Genomic DNA, 21,415 nt, shown 5'->3' with positions numbered 1-21,415 from the left:
TAATACAGGTTGTTGTAGCTGGGAACACATGTGAGGCATAAAAAGAGCAGCAGTAGTAGTATCAGCTAAAAAAAAAAAAGCCCCGCATTTGAATTTGTCGTAGCCCCTGGGTAATCAACAGTTATATAACAACAGGACGCAGAGAGGTACTCCTGTAGTGCTTTGGGCATGACTGGGTTATAAGGATATTTCTTCTTTATTGCATCTGCTGCTGCTGCTTGGTAAATTGGAAGATGCCTCTGATTTACAGCATGCCCTCAGCAGGTAAACCAATATGTAGGAACAACAAATGAGGGGGAAGCAACAAGCAGCAAGGATTAATCTGCATTACTTGTAGTGCTCTTAGCTTAGGAATGAAGTTCTCTTTGTTTTTCTTTGGTACTTTTAAAAAAGGAATTTGGGACCAATTTACAAATAATAACAACCGCCAGAGTTAAAATGTACAAAAGCATTAAAGTATTCCAGACTGCATAAAATGGGAGGAGAAGGAGAAATTAAAATACGACAAGAATAAAGAAGGAAGTGGTAAAGCTTTGAAAAGGTTTTATAAATTTATATGAAAGAAAAAACTGTCTGTAACTGGAATCAGAGGAGACTTTTTCCAAACTGTTGGTATTAAAACAGTAAAAGCACAGTCCCTGCTTTGCTTTAAGGCTAGACTGTTGAACCTGTGGCAGCAGTTGATTCCCAGATCTGAAATTCGAGTGCAATATAAAGCGTTATTAGTTCTGACATATGTAAAGTGCAGGCAAATCATGTAGTAATTTAAAAGGAACCAGTAACATCTTATTTTTCAGTGAATGGGAAGCTAATGCAATTGTGTGAAGACTGAAGTGATGTGTTCCCAGCTCTTTAATCATGCATACAATATGTTGCACTAGTAATTGGAAGAAGATGTGGGTGTGGATGGATGTTGACAATATTAGTATCTATATCGAATCTATAAATAGAAAAACTAAGGTGCTTCTTGAAACTGAGCTGTTAATCAAAGCTTATTCCCAAATTTAAGATTGCTTTCGGTAACCATTAGAAATCATTAGTACCAATAACAAGGACTTTATCTGAGTTCAGCTGCAAGAAATTACAAGTCACCTTTAATGGCAGTGAAGCAGGAAAATACATTTGTGTGTTTTTTGCCTAACATATAATTGACAGTCATCATTACTGGGAGATTATATGTCCAAGAGGCAACAGAGATAAAGAAAACAAAACAGGTCCAAGGACTGATCCCAGTGGGACCCCAGATGCACTGTTTCATGTTTGGGACACATGAAAACAAGGATGTCATCTTTATTTTGAAAACAATGTTTTGACAAGAGCATAGTCACTCAATTAAAGAAGAAGTAAGCTGTAAAAATAGGTTTTCATGATGAGTATTTTTCATCAACTCTTTATAAAAGATCGATGCAGCTACTGAGCTGGGTCTTGCCACAAGAATCGCTATTACTATTTATTAGCAGTGCTTTTGATCACACCACAAAGAGAGTGCTGATAAGGACACACTATGCCTTTTATGTGTAGATAGATTTCCCCTTTTTGTGAAATATGTTACTTGAGTAGAATTGATACGATCCCGCTGATGTCCAAATTCCCTGTAGTCCCCAAACTGCAGGCTTAAATATAGATGTAATTTTAAAAATGTGTAAAGTCTACTGCGCAGCCTACAGATCGACTTTGTGCATTCAGTACTAAGACTGTGCATTTTCTGTTTTTTAAACATTTAGTTTTTGCAGCATTATTCTCATAAGTAGGCAGTAATCATGAGAAACATTCAGAAGTGTCTACTACCCACACAGTACACCACGTTTTTTGCTCACAAGCTGGCTAGCTTGCCTTTTTCTCCCTTTAGCCTTCTTGCTTGTAAAACAGAGCGATCCTCACATTAAATCAGAGCTGATATGGGCATTGTCCTAAACACAGTTAACAGCTTGTGAAACTGCTGGTCCACCCTCTAAGGCCCCTTCTTACCTACAATGTACTGTTCCCACAAACACTGTTTCCTCTGCTGGGAGTCTTCATATCTGGTGCAGTTTGTCCTCCCTTGATATAAGACTGCTTAAGGGCTGACAGGATTGTCTTTTGCCCTGTCACTGCAGGTAATAGAGCCAGTGACAAACAGTTCAGTGCACCTCGCTCTGAGCCTCATCCCTCCTCTCGTATTGCTTTAAAATCACCACAAGGTTGAGGCATTGAGCAGCACAGCCTTAATGGTGTTTACCAAAGCTTCTAGTGGATGTAATCTTGTTAATGCGTATGTGTTTAAGGAGGCACAGGTGTCAGTGCCAGCTAGGTGGCTAACGTTAAAGTGCACTAAAGTATGCATGTATGAAAATGTGTTTGTTTTTGCTTTTTTAGGTGTCATTTTTCAGATTATTGCTCAATTAATCGGTGTCAGAATAAGAAAATGGCCATTATAATTCTATGAGATCATAAATAACCATGCAAAATGCATAGTTATTAGGTTCATGATGCTGTTTATCATCTAAAGGCAACAAATCTTTAAGTAGAAAAGCTGGAAGTGGATAAAATTAATCATTTTTTTCTCAAACCCTATGGTCTCAAAAGATTTGATATAATCACACCTACACAGTCCTGTTGAGCTAAGCCTCTGACTGTAATCTCTCTCTTTTTACATTTACAACATAAACATGAATACTTTACATTTATCGAGTTAGTATTTCATCTTGAGAAATGCCCACAGTTTGAAAGGAAGTGTCCAAATGTAGTGCTGTGTGTGTCTGCTGGTGTATTTTTGTTCTCTATATGATTTTGCGGTCCTGCTGCGTTTCCCTCAATCATCTGTTGTTTGTCAAAACAAATGTCAGATTCAGAAGTGGGCTTCCATACTTATCCAGCTGGAGGTAGTTGTATTTTAGATTATTATAGATATGGCATATAGCAGTGGAAAGTAAAAGGTGACACTTATGATTTCTGTACAAATTAAGCAATTTAACTGGCATCTGAGGAGGTTTTTGGCGCCCTCACTAGTTTGTTTGAGAAATGCTAGTCAGTGAAACTAGTTAATCACTTGTTATTAAAGTAGAGTGAGAAAGCACTTGTTTCTCTGTCAAGTTGTAGATACTGGATGGAAAATACAACAACGGCAATTTCATTAGGTATACCCGCTCAACTGCTTGTCAGCCCGTCTCCAGGGTTTACACTGAATGCTTTGGAAAAAGAATGGAAATATCCAGTGAGCGGCAGTTCTCTGAGAGAAAATGTTGTTTATGAACAGTGTTTAAGTTTCTCTAATGTAATTTTTTTTTGTATTTTTCCCACCTAAGATATTATTCAGTAGTCTGATTATAAGTTTCCTTTTTATTCAGCTGTCTTAAAATCTTTGTTGAAATCTAAACGAACATTGATTCAAGCATGCCCTGTAAAGATTTCTTTGGTCTTTCAGTATGAAATGTGTGCTTCTGTTGTGCATAGCAGTGCATGTACAGTAAGTGCGTTTGTGCGCTGTGTCTGTTGGGATTTGGATGTGGTTCCCTAATATTTACTTTGGCAGGATGTCAGAACAGTCCACTTCCTGTGGTAGACCAGGATTGGCTCACTACAGCAGTGGACAGAGAACATTTAAGAAGCCTCCTTACAGTGTGTGTGTGTGTGTGTGTGTGTGTGTGTGTGTGTGTGTGTGTGTGATCCCATGCATTTTCATGTTAGCATACACTGAGGCTGGCACTAATGAAGATACCCATCAACTTTACAAGTGAGCAGATGTCTGTGCTCACATATGGCTGCCTGCAGCACACTGTGGTGTTGTGATTCATTAAGTTGCTTCACTTTGCTGTGAATCTGATTAAATCTGCCCTAAATGAAAGTCAAACCTGAGGAGCACAGTTTTTCTGGGACTCGCACACTGTAACATATGGCCTGAAGTGATTTAATGATTAATTGATCACTTTAGCCATCAACAAGAGGACGAGTGTCTCACTCAGCTATTTTGTGTGTTTAAGGTATAAATGGCTATTTGAACCAAAACGTGTATAAAATTGGTTTCAAATTGAAAAGCACAGCAGACAAGTAGCTGTGGTTTCAACATCAAGCTTCAAATGCAAACTTTTCCAAAACATGCTAATGCAGAAGAAACACACCACACCACCTATTTTAAAAGGGCAACAGGAGGATGATTTGGCTGTGTGATGGCCACAAGGCCAAATAAATTTAAAAAGCAAACGGGCTCACAAATTGGATGGAAAAAGTGTCCAAAACATTATGAACACTTGGGAAGATGGTGTTGATCACCTTTGAAGAGGAAACGTGATCAGAAACAAAACTTGGGAATGATCCTGATTCGTGATCAAATGCTAAAATAAAGATACCATGACTGTGTTCGATAATAGGAGAAAGAACACTTCCACACACTCGATGCAAAGGGAGCTCAAGGAACTGGGACTGAACAGCTGTGTGTTGGGGGCTTCACTTCGCTAAGGAGCATAAAGAGTAGACTTTCCAGCTATGGAAAAAAGGTAAAGGTCTGCTGAGTCCAGATTTACCTTGTTCAAGAGTGAAAGGTGGACCAGGGAAAGGCCTTGATTATACTTTGCATGTTAGCAAGGCCACTAGGTTCTGCTTGGGATGTAAATTTCATCCTGAGCTATGTAAGCATGAGGGACTGCACAGACTCATCCACAGAGACTTTCCATTACAATGCAGCAAATGTGTATCCGCCACATGGGAGGGGGACTTCAAAGAAGTGCAGGATGTCTCCAGCTGTTCCTGTCCGTGTTAATGTCTCCGTAGTACTCACTATTTTCTGATATGGGGATGCTTCAGTTGAAAAGGTCAACGTTCTGCAACGTCGTGTGCCCAAAAATTGAGGTCAGCTGACCACGTGACCACCAAATGGCAAGATTTTTCCATCACTGGATTTTTTTTTTCATATTCAAAGATGACAATGTCAGGAGTCAGTTGTATCAAAATAGATTAGATATTAGTGTGTGACCTTATAAAGAATTAAATAAGTAGCCAGTGATTTTTTTCTTTTAGGGCCATTACACAGCTGTAGTAGTTAAACTGGGTCTAGTGCTCAGTTGGATGGTAATGATAGTACGCTTCATGCTGAATGTCTGCCAAAAAAATGAGTCCTACTTGTGCAGTTAGTGCTAAAATCATTCGCTGATTAATAAATTATATGTTTATTTGACTGGCAGAAACGTAATAGACCGCAATTTTCACAATCACTTGAGTCATTTCTTCAGCAAATGCCAAATGTTCACTTTATCCAGCCTCTTGAGTGCTTGGATTTCCTGCAGGTTTCTCATTTGCAACACTCCAATTTGAATGTCTTCTAGTATCATAGTTGGTACGACCAACTCATTTTATAGAGCTAACCATTAATAATTCAGTCAACAGAACCTTTAGTTAAGGACCTTCAGCATGCATAAACCTCTGCAACTTTATGATTCCCCGTGGTGCATTTGAGTTTTGTTTAAATACGAGGCCTTTGAGCAATCATATCCCAGCGTCCTCTCTGGTGAAATCATCTGTTGTAGCTTGGCAGTCGCATTTGTTGCTCTCTACAGGCACGCAGCACTGATTCACTACTTGGCATTTGCATTTTTGAAATGTGAAGTTTATTATTTCTAACACTATGAATTGGTCTCTGTTTTGGAAAATTAGGACAAGATGGTGTAATTCATGATGTGTTAAATAGATTTCAGGATGTTTTATTATCCTCGCTCGCATATAGTCTGTCTTTCTGATGAAGTACAGGAGTAACACATTTGAAACAGAGACCACAATATGAATATTCCATCTTACTATAACCACTAGTCCAGTGAAAGCTAGAGTAGTCATAGATTGTTGAGGTGCCAAGCAAACTGGTAAAATCCCCATTTTAGTTCTTTTTACATGCTGAAAGGACAACACACTGGCAGTTTGGGATGCTGGTGAAGTCACTCTGATTAGTACAACACCCTCTCTTTTTCTTTTCTTTTTTTTATTCATCCTCTCTGAAGAAAGCTACTGACAAATGATCTAAATTGACATATGAACTACATTGTGGCTGGATCTAGGATTGTGATCTGTGATGGACTGGTGACCCATCCAGGGTGTACCTCATGCCTTAAAACAGCTGGGATAGACTACAGATTCCCTATCTATCACTGAATAGGGATTAGAAAATGAAGGGATGGATGATTTATTGTTTAGGTCTCAAGAAAGAAACCTCTCATCGGATTCCAGGATAATTCAAGCAAGTGTAAATTCTTGAACCGAACTTGCAGAACTGTTTACGATTGTGTGTTCTGTGTTTCGAATGCCGTTTTTGTGCATTCAGGGGAAAAATAAAGTGATGAAATAGGGCGAAGCATTCCGGTCTCCTTTTCTTCTAACTTATCATTTTGATATATGGTGATGGGGAAAATAATTTGGCACAGAGAGTAACTGGTGTTTAATTAGTGCACTATTTTACCTTCTCTTGAGAAACTTTGGGACTGACAACAAGCTGGCTACACAGCAACACTGGAGTCCCACAGAAGCAATAAGCAAAGGTAAGAAGAAAAGGCATGGAGGAACTGAGCAAAGCAATGAATCACTGTGTTGTCAGTGAGTGAAGTCATTGAGCTGAAGGATGCGATTCTCTGGGCTCCAAGTATTCGGGGTGTTTCTCACTTACACAGCTCAGGTACAATTTTATTCTCTCTCCTTTGCTGGCTGTTGTTATTTTGCACTGTCCCTTAAGTGAATGACAGGGATTGATTGCACTTTTTGAGTTGAGTCTATTGGCTGTATTTATGTTCAACCTGATTGATTAGTCACAGAAAAATAACCAAATCTAAGAGGGAACTTAAACCTTCTGCCAAATAAACTTCTTTAAACATCAGTATTTATAGTAATCACTCTTTCACAGTACCTGTAAAAGATACCTCATTCAGGAGGAAAGGTTATACTGAACTGAAAACACCGGCAGGTCCAAGAAAGTCAGGCACAATGATAATGATAGCTGCTGCTCCATGGAATAACTATCAGATGTCACACTGACTTCTTCCATAATGATTCTTTGTCCACATTTGAAATTGGCTTGCTCCTTTGACACCACAACACAGAACGGTTGCATTACAGTGGCAAAGAAATTGCCAACATGGAGAGTGCACCATCATACTGTATCTTTGTTTTGGAAATGGCTTTTTTCCCCCGTTCAGTGACAGCAGTGATTTGATTTTACAGTTGAGTAGTATATGCTGCAGAGCACATATTGGCTCGGTTTCATTCTCACTACCAGCTGGCAGATGTTCTGTGAGAACCTCGAATGATGTCCTCTGTCTGCCTTTGCAGGTTTTAATGAAAATATCTCTATTTCCATCAGCCATGGGTCCTCCCCTTTCATGTTCCCTGCCTAATAAGCCATTGGTCTGTGTGGATGGACATCGTACTGAAATCACGGGTAACGAGAGCACTTCTTTGAAGAAAGGTTTCTTTTGAATAGAGGTGACACAAAGATATGTTTCTCAGTCCTAAAACTGTAGTAGAGAGAAGGAGGCTCCAAAAACCTCAGTAACGGAGTGATTTAAAGGCTTAACATAGATTTGTTATTTAGTGGGTGACAGTTATTTCTGTCAGACCATTTTAGCCCAAAGAGGATTGTTGTTCCTTCAGCAATAATATATATTTTGAAGTATAGCCCTGTTCTGGGAACTCCCCGCCCTTTCGTGTGCATATGTGGAAAACCTAAAAGCAGGGAAAGCACCAGCAAGACCGCTGCACATACCCGAGTAGGCATCAGCAGGAATTTTATCAAGAGTCAAGCAGCTTTAGTGGTATGCCCTGTATAAAAGTTGCCAATAAGATAAGCAGAAGAGAATCAGTTCATCTGTTGGATTTAACACAGAATTATTGTTCAATTTCAACCTGGATAGAAGTTACCATTTACATTAGAGTATAGCTGGAGACTCTCTTTCAGAAGAGTTTGGTATTTAAGTAGAATCTCTGCAGATTCTACTTTGGTATTTAAGTAGAATCTCTGCAGTTCCCGGGAGGTCCCTCCAATGGGATCTTTTACATTTTCTTGTAATCGTGTTTCGTCTTTTCCATTTACTCTCGAAGTTGCTTTGCTGTGGGCTAACAGGTTCAGGGAAAATACTAGTGACAATGTTTACACAAAGTCTAACTTGTTAATTTGCAATTTCTTGCCCATTTTTTCTTAAAATAAATGTTGCTTCTGCTGTTTTTGCTTCTGCTCCAGACTACCTGGCAATGTGAATACTGAGTTTTCATAATATGTCAATGCAAAAATCTACTAGCAGGATATCAGTTGTAGTGCATACCATTAAAATGCACAAGGAGAAACATACAAAGATAAAGATAGAATTAGCTCAAAGGCTTAAATTATTGTTATATTCCAGCATCAAGCAAAAGTATAAAAAACAACCCAACATTCATACATTTACTGAAACTGAAAAAAGGCCATTTGTATTGTTATAGCTGTTAGAGCTGTTTTTGTATTCTCTCCCTCTTTCCTTGGTGGCTTCTTTGCTTCACCCTCACCTGTCTAAATGTCATCTGTAACAAGGCAGACAAAGGTTGCATGTTTTGAAAGAGCCTACAAGCACTGATCTATGAGTCTTTGGCACAATAGACACTATATTGAGAGTAAGAGTCACATCTGTTGCCTGGATTCTGGGAGAAACTCATTGCTGCTTCTCTTATTATAGGTTGTCTTCAGGGCAGCCCATAACAAAGTACCCCCTTACTTGAAATGCAATGAAAAGGTTTCTGTGGTCATGTGATAGGGGTTTGATGTTTGTTATTTACAACTACTGTACAGGTATCCAAAGATAAGTAAAAAAATCACCCAAAATACTTAAGTATGCACAGTCTCTTACACTATATCACGCAGCTGTCTCCACACAACCTCATACACTTTACTTGTGCTTGCATGTGCATGTTTTCACATATCACTGTGCAAGCAGTTCTTGTAGCTACTGCCCGTCATCTTCAAAGGCCTGTATTGATTTTTCACACCATTGATTTTACTGGGCGAAATGGCTCATCAGGTACACAAGGTGAGAAACTATTTTTGGTGGCTTTGTTGCTGTCGAACATGCGTGTAATGGAGGTGTTAGAAATATACATTGCGCTGCTGTCTGTAAATGCCAAATATACAAAAACCGTTACGTAGAAATTGTGTGTTTTCAGTGTGCTGGTAAAGCTTTTTTTTTTAATTGACAAATCCAGACAACAACACAGAAGAATCCTCTGCAGAGAGCCCCCTTCCACAATCGGCCCAGTTCTCACACACATACCCCACGGCTTATTCTATCTATCCATCGACAAGCTTGATCTTTCCACCAGCAAGCCAATCTGGCCTGCTGCGTGGCTGAATGTGTGAATCTGCGATGGGAGAGATAATACTCGACTGTTTGTTTGGGTTTTCTGGACCAATAGATGAGAGCACTGATTGAAAGGTAATGTGGGGATGAGGCAAAACATCTAATCCTTTTTTGTGATAAAAAAAAAAAAAAAGAGGCCTACTTCCCTTTCTGCCTAATGCAACAATCTTTGATCCTTCTACTCAGATAATCCACAGACTAGTTTTCATACAAGTAGCTCAGTTTAGATTTATTAATAGCTCACTTAATTCTTTTGGGATCCGTTTCTTCTGAGCATAAATCATTTGTTCCACACCTCCTCTGCTGGCCTGTCGTGCTTTACAGTAGATCCATCTGCACTTGAGCAGGATTATGAAACAATCCCCTGGTGACACTGACTGTGCTGCCCATTGATGCTGCCCCCACCCTCCAACCTGCTCTTTTCAGCTCCATCCACTGTGGCTAAATCTGCCTGCCTGATCCCCTGGGCGTAATTGATCTTCATATCATTAGCTGTATGTGGATCTATCTTGGGAGACGCCCACTGTTTGACTGCAAGTCAAAGTCATCCCTCATTTAAGCATATGTATGTCGCAGCGAGCTCTTTGATTGTGGCTCCATCGCAGGTCTTCATGCAGGAATGGTTGTAATGTAAACTATTATGTTATCAGCTTTGGGCCTGCCTAGAGATAGAGGCTCACTGACTGTTTAGTCTAAACATGTGGAGGCGGAAAAAATGGAGCTCAGCAGCGCGTTCTTCCCTCGCGACAATAAGGGGACGCTTGGGCCCCAGGAGGAAGGGTGTCGAGGGTCTGTGTGTGAGCAGCCTCCTGGGTGTCCTCAGATCTCACATCTGGCTGATCGGGGAGGAAGAAGTGGCCTTGCTGCTTACTCGCACCTCCTCGCCACGCTGCCACCACCACCACCACCACCGAGCTCACTCCCTGTCTTTCTCTGTGTGCTCCTCTTCTGCAGATGGTGGGAGCGAGGACTTGGCAGACCCCCGCTCGCCCAGTCTAGACCCTCACCTGAGCCACATCGGCCAAGGTAAGCAACCGAATCTCCAAAGAGTAGTTTTCTTTAAACTCGAGATAGAGAAAAGTTTGCAGTCTTGACAGGAAACGTTATGCCTTCCACAGCACCTGCTCTTCTCACCTCTTGCTTTTATGTGCTCGCGGTGTGTATAATATGTGCGAATGAGAAGCTGAGTTGCTGAAAACAAACGTGAGCTCTTTTCTCGTCCCCCATATTTCCTCCCTATTGGCTCTTTCCAGACGCTATTTCTGCTCCCTTAATGTTTTCATGAAGCCTTGTTTGCTGGACCGCATTTATTCCGTTTTCTAACAGCAAGTTTATGACTACTGGACATGAAGTTCTATTTACAGGGAGGGCAAGTGTATGAATTTTATATTCTTGTAATTTTGCCTGTAAATCTGAGTAATTTCAAGGGGAAATAGGGTTGTATATATGACATTAGATGGTACCAACAGCGAGAATGTCTGTGCTTGGCAGAAACTGTTTGGGGCAGTTTGTTTTTTTCCACCTCATACATATTTTGAACTGAACACCTTGATGAGTAGGTGGTTCTGTTTATTTCGAGGCATGGAGTGGTCCTTGTACACGACTCTTATTGCAGTCTAAAATGAAACACGGTAATTTCCCCTTCACTGCTTTTGTTCTGTGGATTTCACCGCTGAAGTGCGGCTGGTGCTCCCTCTCTGCCCTTCTCATTTTTGACCTGAATGAGACCATTTAATATCTTTCTCAGGATTATCATAATTTTCAATGAGGCTTTCCAGAATTAAATGGACTAATTGATGAGATTAGGGCCTTTTCCACCTCAAGAATGTTGGCTAAAACTACGAGTATTTGGATGAAAAGTGCATTTCAACTTCTTGGACCGGGGTCCGTATTACAGGGACATTATTTTACGCCCCACAGAGCAACTCCTTCATAGTGGGAGGGTCATACTTACTGCATTGCAAATAAGCTCCTGCATACTATACACCATGAAAAATACATTTATTTGAAACACTGTTGAATTTAGTAAAACTTTATTTTCATTAGTGTAGGTCTTGTACTATTCAAATGTATACCTGCAGGATCACCTAGACATGTAACCTCTGGGGAACGTTTTGAGACTAAAGGTTAACTGGAACATTTTTCAATAATTATCTATACATTAGGTGTAATTTTTAGGAAGGATACATTAAAGTGGTGCAGTGAGTACTGTCAGCACAGAAAGAAGACTCTGGGGTTTGCAAGGCCTGCTGGTCTTTATGTACTCTGGTTTCCTTCCAGAGTCCAGAGGCATGCATGTAAAGTTAATTGATGATTCTAAATAGACTGTAGGTTCAAATGTGATTAATGGTTAATGGTGTCTCTGTTAGCCCTACAGTGGATTGGTTACCAACCTCTCACCTGGCATTGGCTAGGATAGCAGCTGAGAAAATAGATGGACGTTAATAATTGTCTATTTCTGTCTTTATTTAATTAATTAATTTTTTAAATAATATGACCTGCTGTAAAGAGTGCACTAACTTCTCATATAAGATAGCCCTTCTGTGTCATTAACCTCTGATAAGTTATACTATATTTCTAATAAATACATTGTTGCAGGTTAGAAAGTGTGCAGGAATCAGGTTTTGTCTCATCTTCTATGGGGTATGGAACTCCAGGCCTCGAGAGTCGGTGTCCTGCAGGTTTTTGATCTCACCCTGGGTCAACCCACCTGAATTGAATGATTAGTTCATTACCAGGTCTCTGGAGAACTTCAAGACATGTTGAGGAGGTAATTTAGCCATTTAAATCAGCTGTGTTGGGTCAAGGACACATCTAAAACCTACAGGACACCGGCTCTCAAGGCCTGGAAGTCCCTACCCCTGTTCTATGCTCTTGGCTTATGAACTAGATTGGTGAGTGTTTTCAGTAGTACTGACTGAAAGCTTCAAACGTTGGGTGTGGAGTGTGCAGTACTATGCATGTACTGCACTTTAGTTTCTTTTTCTTTTCTTTTTTTTAATCACCAGTGAAGTCACAGAAGAAATCATATGTCAGATGAACTGATGAGTTCTCCTCCCAGGGCATCGCATTATGTCTTTTTGTCAGATACCATTACACACGTCTATTAGCGCTGGTGCGTTGACGCCTTGTCTGTTTTCAGAGACCTACACTGTCTGTTTTCAAAGGAGTGAGAGGAACCAGCAGTTTAATAATAATAATAATGGATTGCATTTATATAGCGCTTTTCAAGTCACCCAAAGCGCTTTACAATGCCACTATTCATTCACTCTCACATTCACACACTGGTGAAGGCAAGCTACAGTTGTAGCCACAGCTACCCTGGGGCAGACTGACAGAAGCGAGGCTGCCATATCGCCATCGGCCCTTCTGGCCAACACCAGTAGGCGGTAGGGTAAAGTGTCTTGCCCAAGGACACAACGACCAGGACAGAGAGAGCAGGGGGATTGAACCGGCAACCCTCCGGTTACAGATGAGCTTCCCATTCCCCTGAGCAACGGTCGCCCGGTGGCATGATATCTGCATGTCCCTGTTCCATAACTTTGTGCTTCACCAAAGAACACCTCGTGAGTAACTTAGACTTACCAGTGGCTTTGACACAACTGCATTATATGATTCTACAGGAATAAGGACAGGCTGACAGTATAGTTGCTGCAAAAATAACTTGTCACTTTTTCACATGCCAGCGGCCCAATTGGCATAATTTTCACAGCTCTTTACAGTGTGATGGACACTCACACAACCTACAGTATGAAAGGAACCTTTTAGTTCTTTGAAAAAGTCTAAAATGACTAAAATGAAGGTGTCTTGGATGTAAATGCAGCTAGTTTATACCTAAAAAGTCGAATAAGTAAATAAAGCACATTCTTTTGTATTTGTCCTGATTATTAACATGAACGGCCACAAAATTGTTAATTTATTTAGCAGGTAATTGATTGAGAGTAGCTTACCGGTAATTGTTTATTTTTGTTCAATATTTCAAAGCATTAAAACCAAGCCTGATCCTGACTGCTGGCAACTGCTATCAGAATACCAAGTTAGCTATTTTATATTCACACCAGTGTCTGCATACATGTGGAGAATTTCCATGCCGGGGAAAGCAACCGCTGCTCTAGCTGTTGTTTTTCACTCTCACAGTGACATTCCCCAGTGAATGGATGGACTGACTCCAGAGCCACAGAGGGATTGATGTGTGTGTCGGATTGTGTTTGGCATTTCTTCTATGAGTGCAATTGTTTCAATACTGATGTATTTATATTACAGCAGCCAATTTGCCCCCTTCCTAGCCATCATACAGGCTTCCTCAGGGACCGGTATCTGATAATGGCTTTTTGTCTCACCGTTGCGGCTGCTATCTGGCGCGAGCATGTTCCTTGACCAGTTGGTTTTACAGTTCAGTCTGCTGGGAAATGGGCAGTCTGAGCTAGAACTGATTCACAAAATGGATGTTTACAGACAGCTGGCTGATGAGTGCGTGTGAAATTAAAAAAATAAAAATAAAACCAAAGTTCTCATAATTTGTGGGTTTTAGAGCAAAAGAGGAAAAGGGGGGGGGGGGGTATGAGTGATGGTAAGTGGTTGTTTATACTGGCTCTGTAATTACCACTCATTGTGAGAGGCTTTTTTCGTAAATAAAATGCTCTCTTGTGGTCATGACTGTGCTTTTTTTCTTGTTTAAACATTTCAAATGGTTAGAAAATCCTTGATTATATAAAAATTGTTGGGTATTGTGTTACTGCGGGGCTGACAGAGGTCAGGCGGGCTGCCTTTTGAGGCAGTGATGTAAACTGCACGTGTTGCCTGCAGGGCTGCTCTCTGCTGGGTCACGCCAGTGATGTTGCGCTCAATATCAGTAGTGCACTGATTGCAGGATCGAGCGACCAGGCTGAGGTCCTATCCTCTGTCAGAGGGTGATACGGTTTCTACAGCAGGTGAACAAACAGGAAAGGAAACAGAACAAAGAAGTCCAACTAAGCACTTTAATAGTGGATATATTCTGATCCTTGCAATCCATTATATTCAGTTATACCTGTCAGCCTACACTCTAAGAAATAGGGGCATTTCAGTCCTAACAGGTAGAGTTGACATGAATGTACCCCTAAGGTTAATTGTTGGGCATCAGCGTAACTATATCTACCTTTTCCACAAAGATTCTTGTGTCCCTAATGAAATGGTACATATTTGCAGCATTTGTTTAAATGTTTTAAGGTGCAGTAATGTGCCACATGCGCAAGGAATCTGGGTAAAATGTTAGCTGAATAGTGCTTCCTGCATTCAGATTGGTTTTATTTGAGGTGCTTTTGGAAGGGATACATTTAAACTCCAACTGAAAGGCACTCTCTTGAACTATAATCACATGTTTTTCCTTCTAATGGTGTGGTCATCTTTATCCTAAAGAAAATCCAATGTGTTCTGGCATATAAGACTTTGTAAAGGAGTATAAATATATTTCATGAACCGCTGGACCTTTCCTAGTGGTGGTCCTTTAATAGCAGACTTCCACTTGTGGAGTACCAATAATGGCAAATATCCACCTTGGATGAGAGTGGAATATAAAGAGCCCAAAACGGTTTTAACACAAAGCTAACAATTTTTATCATATTTAAATCAAATGTGCATAAACTGCACACAATAGCACAAATCACAGATAATATGAATGAATATCAAAATACAAACTGAGTTTATAAAACTGCAGTCAAATCTGAATCAGCCATTTACACCAAGATATTTAGTGTCAGGTGATTTATAAATCCAGAAATTCATAAATTCCTTTGGTTAAAACTCCGTTGTTTTGGCTCCTCTTTACATGGAAAGAGGGATGCGGTCAGTTACTGGAAGACAAGTAGAATAGATCCAGATTTTTCACAAACTCTGTTTAACATCCTGATTAAGGTTTGTAAGCTGAAACATGTTTTTTGGATTTTTTTGGCTAAACCTGAGCATGCGATGAGAATAAGGGCATTTAAAATTATATTTAATAAGAGGATGCCTTTGAATTCTTTGTTTTAATAATAATAATAATAATAATAATGGATTGCATTTATATAGCGCTTTTCAAGACCCTCAAAGCGCTTTACAATTCCACTATTCATTCACTCTCGCATTCACACACTGGTGAAGGCAAGCTACAGTTGTAGCCACAGCTGCCCTGGGGCAGACTGACAGAAGTGAGGCTGCCATATCGCGCCATATCGGAAATGGCTTGAGACCTAGACTATTAGCAAAATGTAGCTGTTGTGTATGAAAGGTGTCCAATTAATAATGCATGTACAAATCCAGAATGGAGCCATTTGGTAAGATCACACAGTAACCGTAGGATAATTTCCTCTCTCATCTTCTCTTCCTTTGCTATTGAGTCTGCAGTTATACCATTAATATTATAACACAGTGCTTTATTTAAAGTCCAGAAAAATATCTCATACTATGCTGTTTCTCCCTCCCATCCTGCAGGTGGCAGCATAGACAGCGACTGTGCCTTTGAAGGAGACTACAACGTGCCCCCTCTTTCAATGACTGAGGGCATGCAGCATATTCGCATAATGGAGGGCGTGTCACGCTCTCTGCCCTCCTCCCCGCTGCTCACCCATCAGACCATCAGTGTCAGGCTGCAGCCAATGAAGAAGCTCACAGGTAAGGATGCTGCAGGTGATAGAGGAGTCACTCAGAGTGCAGGATTTGAAGTTGTTGTCATTTTCTTTTTAAACCAGAGTTCAGGAAGAAAGCCACAGCCAATAGAGACATGGGCTAAATCTGGTTTAAATTTGCCTGTGGCTGTCCTCCCCCATAGACTCGGTGTACTAACACAGCCTCCCTTAGCCCTTCACTGTACCACTGTAGGCAGCTTAATCACAAAATCATGCATACTGAGTTAAAACTGATTTTACAAGACTAAGCAATGTTTCACCCCGATGCTTGCTGATAAGCAGTAATCATTTACTGTATTACTTGCCCCCCTAATTCTAAGTAGAAAGCAAGTGGAGCTGAGCTCGGGTTTCTGACAAACACTGTAATTTCCAATTGTTGTAATCGCCAAAGTTCTACCTAATTGACAGTGTCAAGAACAGATGATGGACTGCGAGCTGCGGTTGGCTCAGGCGTCCTTTATTGCTTTTTACCTCCTACCACTAATCGTTTCCTTCCACAGTCATCACTGACATTCAGAAAATGTGGAAAATTGCCTCCCCTCTGTTTCCTCATCAACTGCTTTATGAGTCTGTGTTGTGTTCCCTCTACTATTGCAATGGGGAGAAGCAGTTGTTTTGGTACACAAGACGGTCTGGGCATCAAAGGTTACTGCTCTACTTGTGCTTTCAAAATGAGAATTGAAATATTGACAGCACAGCTTCACCCAGTATCTGTGCAGCCTCCACACAGAAGCAGAGTGGGTGTGGATGAGTTTAAAGCTCGACTCAGTAGTCACCACTAGGGTGCACCAATCTCCCAGCTACTTCAGATCATTAACCGTTTCTGGTATGCCGGGGGGAGCTGTGATTTTTACATCATACAGAATGATTTATGATCTCTCCAGGGTCATCCAAACTGTGGGTTTTAAAGGGGAAACGCACATCACATGACCACATCATTTTCTCCCATTTTAACTGGGTGTGCCACACTGCTGTAGAGGACTGTGTGTGGACGGATGGAGCAGAGGTTTCTTTTTCTTTCTTTCTTTTTTCTCGAGAATTAAATTTCAGAACAATCCGGCCAAATCACACTCTTCTCCCCACCTCCTCCCTCACTGTTCTGCTGTTTGAGGAGCATTTTGTGTGCTTTTCTTGGATTTGATGTTTTGTGGCTGATTCAGCCTGCTTCTAAAAGGCTTCTTTCATCTGCGTGAGTCGCAGCTAGTTTTTAGGACATCATACGAATCTGTAAATATGAATGTGTGTGTGTGAGAGAGAGAGTGTTTGTGTGTGTGTTTTTTTTTTTCATGACAGCCAAGAATAGCTTGATTAATGATGCACGGCGCCGTCTCATTTGTACTATTCTTATTTTGTGGCTGACGTAGGGAGAGGTCTCTTTGCAGTGTTCTCACACATGTCATCATTTGGCTTGATGTATTACACCAGTCAGGTGCTGCTTGTTGTGTGTTTGGGGATTTTCAAACTTAGTGATGCTTTTTAAACAGATTTTTTTTCTATGGATTATGTTTCATAATTGACTCATTTCACTACACTTGTCACCTTAAGTGAACATGTGTTGTAACTTTCACTAGGATTAGCTTGTGCTTATCTGTATGGATTTGTGTCATATCTCTTATTGTCTGTCATAAGGTGGTGTCTATTTAAATGGTGAAGTCACGGAAAAAATATATAATTGCTTTAATCCAGATAAAGGTTTTTGCATTAAAAAGGGCTTATATATGGTATGTCCAGTGGTTATTCTTCAAATCACATGTCAGTATGACTTTACAGCACTTACAGGACCAAAACGGCCTGTCAGTGAAATGACAGCATGCACAAAACCCCTCAAGTGCCCATTGTCCTTCAAGCCCTCAAAGACCTGTGTCTGCTCTCAAGTGTCATCCACCAGCAGACTGTATTTGAGCTCAGACTACCCAGCTTTGTCGCCCTTTAATTAATTCAACGCAGCACCACTTCCTCCACAGCTTGACGGTACTGAGCTTGTGTGCGGTGTTACAGTCACAGGCCTGAACCCCTCCCGTGCCACATATTGCAGAGGTGAGAGAAGGGAGTGCGCTAGAGAGCAAACAGCAGTAGGTCTAAAGGGCTAAAGCGCTTTGATCCCCCCCGGTGGTCTCCCCCAGTCACAGCTTCTATCTGCCCTTGTTTGTAGCTCCTGATTGGCCCTAGGGGGGCAGAATTGTGATGTTTGTGAAGACTTGAGTTATTCAACCTTGTAAAATAGCAATGAAATTTCTGACCTTTTCAGAGAATCCTTGACTTTCTGATTGAATCCCCTCTGCCTCCTTGAAGACTCTTGAAGGGGAACTTCTTAGACAGATTTTTGGAGTAGGAAGAGATGCAAACAGGCACTGCGTAGTCAGTTTTTCATGTAATCACTACTGGTTTTCTGTGGACTTGGAAGTAATGCCACAATTCTTCACCCTATTGGTCAAAAAAGTATGAAGGTACTTATGAGATGGAAAGATTAGCTGATACATTGAACAACATAGTCCCACATGTCGGTGGTTTCTAATCTTCTTACAATGCAGTGTTATGTCATGAAACCTTGTCTTGCTAAGTGGCATGCATTGTCATGACTTCCTTTTAGTTGTCTATATTAAGGAATAATCTATTTTAAACAAATGTGCACAGAAAGGTCTAGGTTATTGATGTTCGTTTAGTGAATTACTTAGAGTTTGGCATTGAGAGGTAATCCACTTGATGTATGAGTAAGGCACTGTGTGCTAAACTACAACTACTAAACGATAGGAAAGATTCTGCAGCAACTTAAGGAAAGAAAATAATCTACATTTTTGTTTTATCATTATAAACCAGTAACATCTTTAAAACCTGCTGAAAATGTTGGATCTCAGCACCTTTAGGCTGCTTTCTCTGTGTATATCTGATAACATCTACTGCTACGGTTGGCCACACTGAGTGTTAGATTACAGCAACCACTCAGTGCTTGTTCGTAGCAAGCAGTTTTACCTGTCTCCTCAATATTTGGTTTCAGCAACCACCACTAATACCATTGGCAGTCCTCGATGGCTTTGGTCTCCCTCACAAAACTTGCTCATGATTGGATCAAGGAACATGACAAAGAGCCCAAACCATTCAAATTCTTAAGAACCAAATCTGATAGAGAGTCCATGAAATGCACCACAATACTCCTGATCGCCTAAAAAGACTCTGTCGGTGGTTTTTATGTTGTGCCTGAATCCCTACACTATATAAAAGATAAATTTAGCCGCCTTGGCATCACACACTGTTTTTAACTCAGTGTTGGCAAACATTGAGTTAAAATTCTCAACAAATGCCAGCAAGCTTGGTTAGAAAGCTACACCCATAATGGATCCACACAGACACACAAATCTGCTATTAGCGCTAAGTCATGAAAGTCCTATTATTTCACTCTTAAGGACTGAAGCAGAAACTTCTTGGATGATCTGTAGCTAATAGCAAACCATATAATTCCATTAAAACCTTCTAAAAAGCTTAGCAGCCGAAACATCACTTTAAATTGGAGAACGTGATGCCTACAACTCCCTGTTTCAGTTTCTCTTTCATAAACTGTGGCCATGAATATGTGGCCAACAAAAAAAGAAAGAAATAAGGATGGGGGGCAAATACTTTTTCACAGAACTATACTCTGGTTTCATTTTTAAGCCCTGAAGGTTGGAGCTTGTTTTAATGATATGTTTTGCATGAAAAAAATCTTGATAAAGTAACTAGTAACGGCAGCTGTCTGATAAATGCAGGGTAGTGGTAAATGCTTAAATACCAGTACCAGATATAAATACACTTAATGGTAGTACATTAAACCACTGACAGGGCTCATCTGTCCCTCATCTTCATGTGCGTTTGACAGATTTCGCGTCCACATTGTTTATGTTTTCTATTTTTAGTCCTCTGTTGTCTCAGAATTGGAGTGGCTCATTGTCGCACTTATCTCTTAGTGGCTGATTGTTATGAGCTGTAATCACTGATTGCTTATTTGTGCTTTAATAAACACCTCACTCAAGTGTCAGGCTCACCAGAGATGTCGCCCCAGCTGATTGATTGGCCCTGCTCCACTCAGAAACATTTAAGAGGAATTATTTCAACATCTCTCCCCAGATTACACTGCTTTCCCCTAATTAATGGCTACAATCAATACAATTACTGCCTCCCCATGGATTGCAGCATAAAAGTGGAAAATTGCATTTGGCCTTAAAACCTGAGAAAAGCCTTGATTTAATTATACAGCCTAATTTTTCACCCACTTTTGCTTCAATTATCACAGTGATATGAGTATATCTAAAATCTATTGTCTCTGTGGTGCTCACAATAATGGAGTAATATGTGAATAAGTGGGAATGCACTACACTTAGCTAACTTGTAAGCGGTCACTGATGTAGGCATGAGTAGTGGTCAGGGTTAACAAAGCACAGTGTGCAGGACTGCTTAGTCAGGTTTTACAGCTCATGGTGTGGGTGGTCTTAAAGAATCCGCATTAAAACAGTTGAGCAGTTGAGCTCTGCTAAATTGGCTACTTCTCACAAATGCTGCATCTCTGTTTTTGTTTTTTTGTCTTCTTTTAAATTTATTTTACAGTGGAATCGTTCAAAGAAAAGACACGCTCCCTTGTTGGGGGTTTTCCTGCAGAGATACAGCAGACTGCAATAAGATTATGGTGTATCTGAGTCATGCTCAGCAGAATCTTTTTTATTATTTTTTGAAGTATTTGGGGAATGTGGACGAGGCTAGCAGAGGAAAGCATGACACAAAAATAGTTCCGTTTGATTATAAAAGCGATTCGTGGCCACCTGCTGAGCTGTGAAAATATTGCAGGAAAGCCACAAGAAGTAGTTCAAACTACAATCCAGCCCCAAGAAGGCCTCTGGGTCCACCTCCAAGGCACAATGACCACCCCCACTAAGAAATGGGACTGATCAGTGGAAGCCAGAGAGAATCAAATTCACCCAATTGGTTTTTCAAGGAGGAATGATATCTCTCCAGACTAACGGGGTTTAGAAGTAAATTTCTATATTGAGTTGCACATAAATCATTTTTTGATTTCCAATTCATGAGGATAGTTTTCTTAGCGATGCATAAGGCAGTAGGAACTATGTGTGATGCATTTGCTTCTATATCTAATTCACTTGCATCACCTAAAATGCACAGTGGGTGAGGTTGGGATACAGCAATTGAACGATGTGAATGTGTCTTCACATGTCCTCTGCCAGAATCTCTGAACAGACGTACAAGACCATATAGCAAACATATAGTTCACTTTATATAAAACTACCTATGTGCAAGGCCCATTTGGAACATCCTTTGTCCTGTAAAGTGTGTTCTATGGAGAGCTTTGTGTCTAAAAATATCGATCTTCACTTTGATTTTGCTATCAGGAGGGAAATGGAAGTCATCCATTTTTGACTTTTTTGATTTTGAATTTGTGGGTACAGAGATTTA

General features: G+C 40.5%; 1 protein-coding gene across 7 annotated transcripts in view; it reads left to right on the top strand.

Annotated features, from left to right (window-relative positions):
* The window catches only part of tanc2b (tetratricopeptide repeat, ankyrin repeat and coiled-coil containing 2b), a 174,711-nt gene that overhangs the window by 78,674 nt on the left and 74,622 nt on the right, over nucleotides 1-21,415 (top strand). For all 7 annotated transcript variants that reach the window (XM_004556729.4, XM_004556728.4, XM_004556727.4 and 4 more), the window contains 2 exons: nucleotides 10,290-10,361; nucleotides 15,786-15,965. In XM_004556729.4, the coding sequence (XP_004556786.1) occupies nucleotides 10,290-10,361; nucleotides 15,786-15,965 (252 nt within the window). The remainder of the gene's footprint in view (nucleotides 1-10,289; nucleotides 10,362-15,785; nucleotides 15,966-21,415) is intronic.

Source organism: Maylandia zebra, linkage group LG8, assembly GCF_041146795.1.
Source record: "Maylandia zebra isolate NMK-2024a linkage group LG8, Mzebra_GT3a, whole genome shotgun sequence".
NCBI lineage: Eukaryota > Metazoa > Chordata > Actinopteri > Cichliformes > Cichlidae > Maylandia > Maylandia zebra.
Note: the sequence above shows the minus strand (reverse complement) of the source record. Positions and strands in the feature narration are given on the sequence as shown.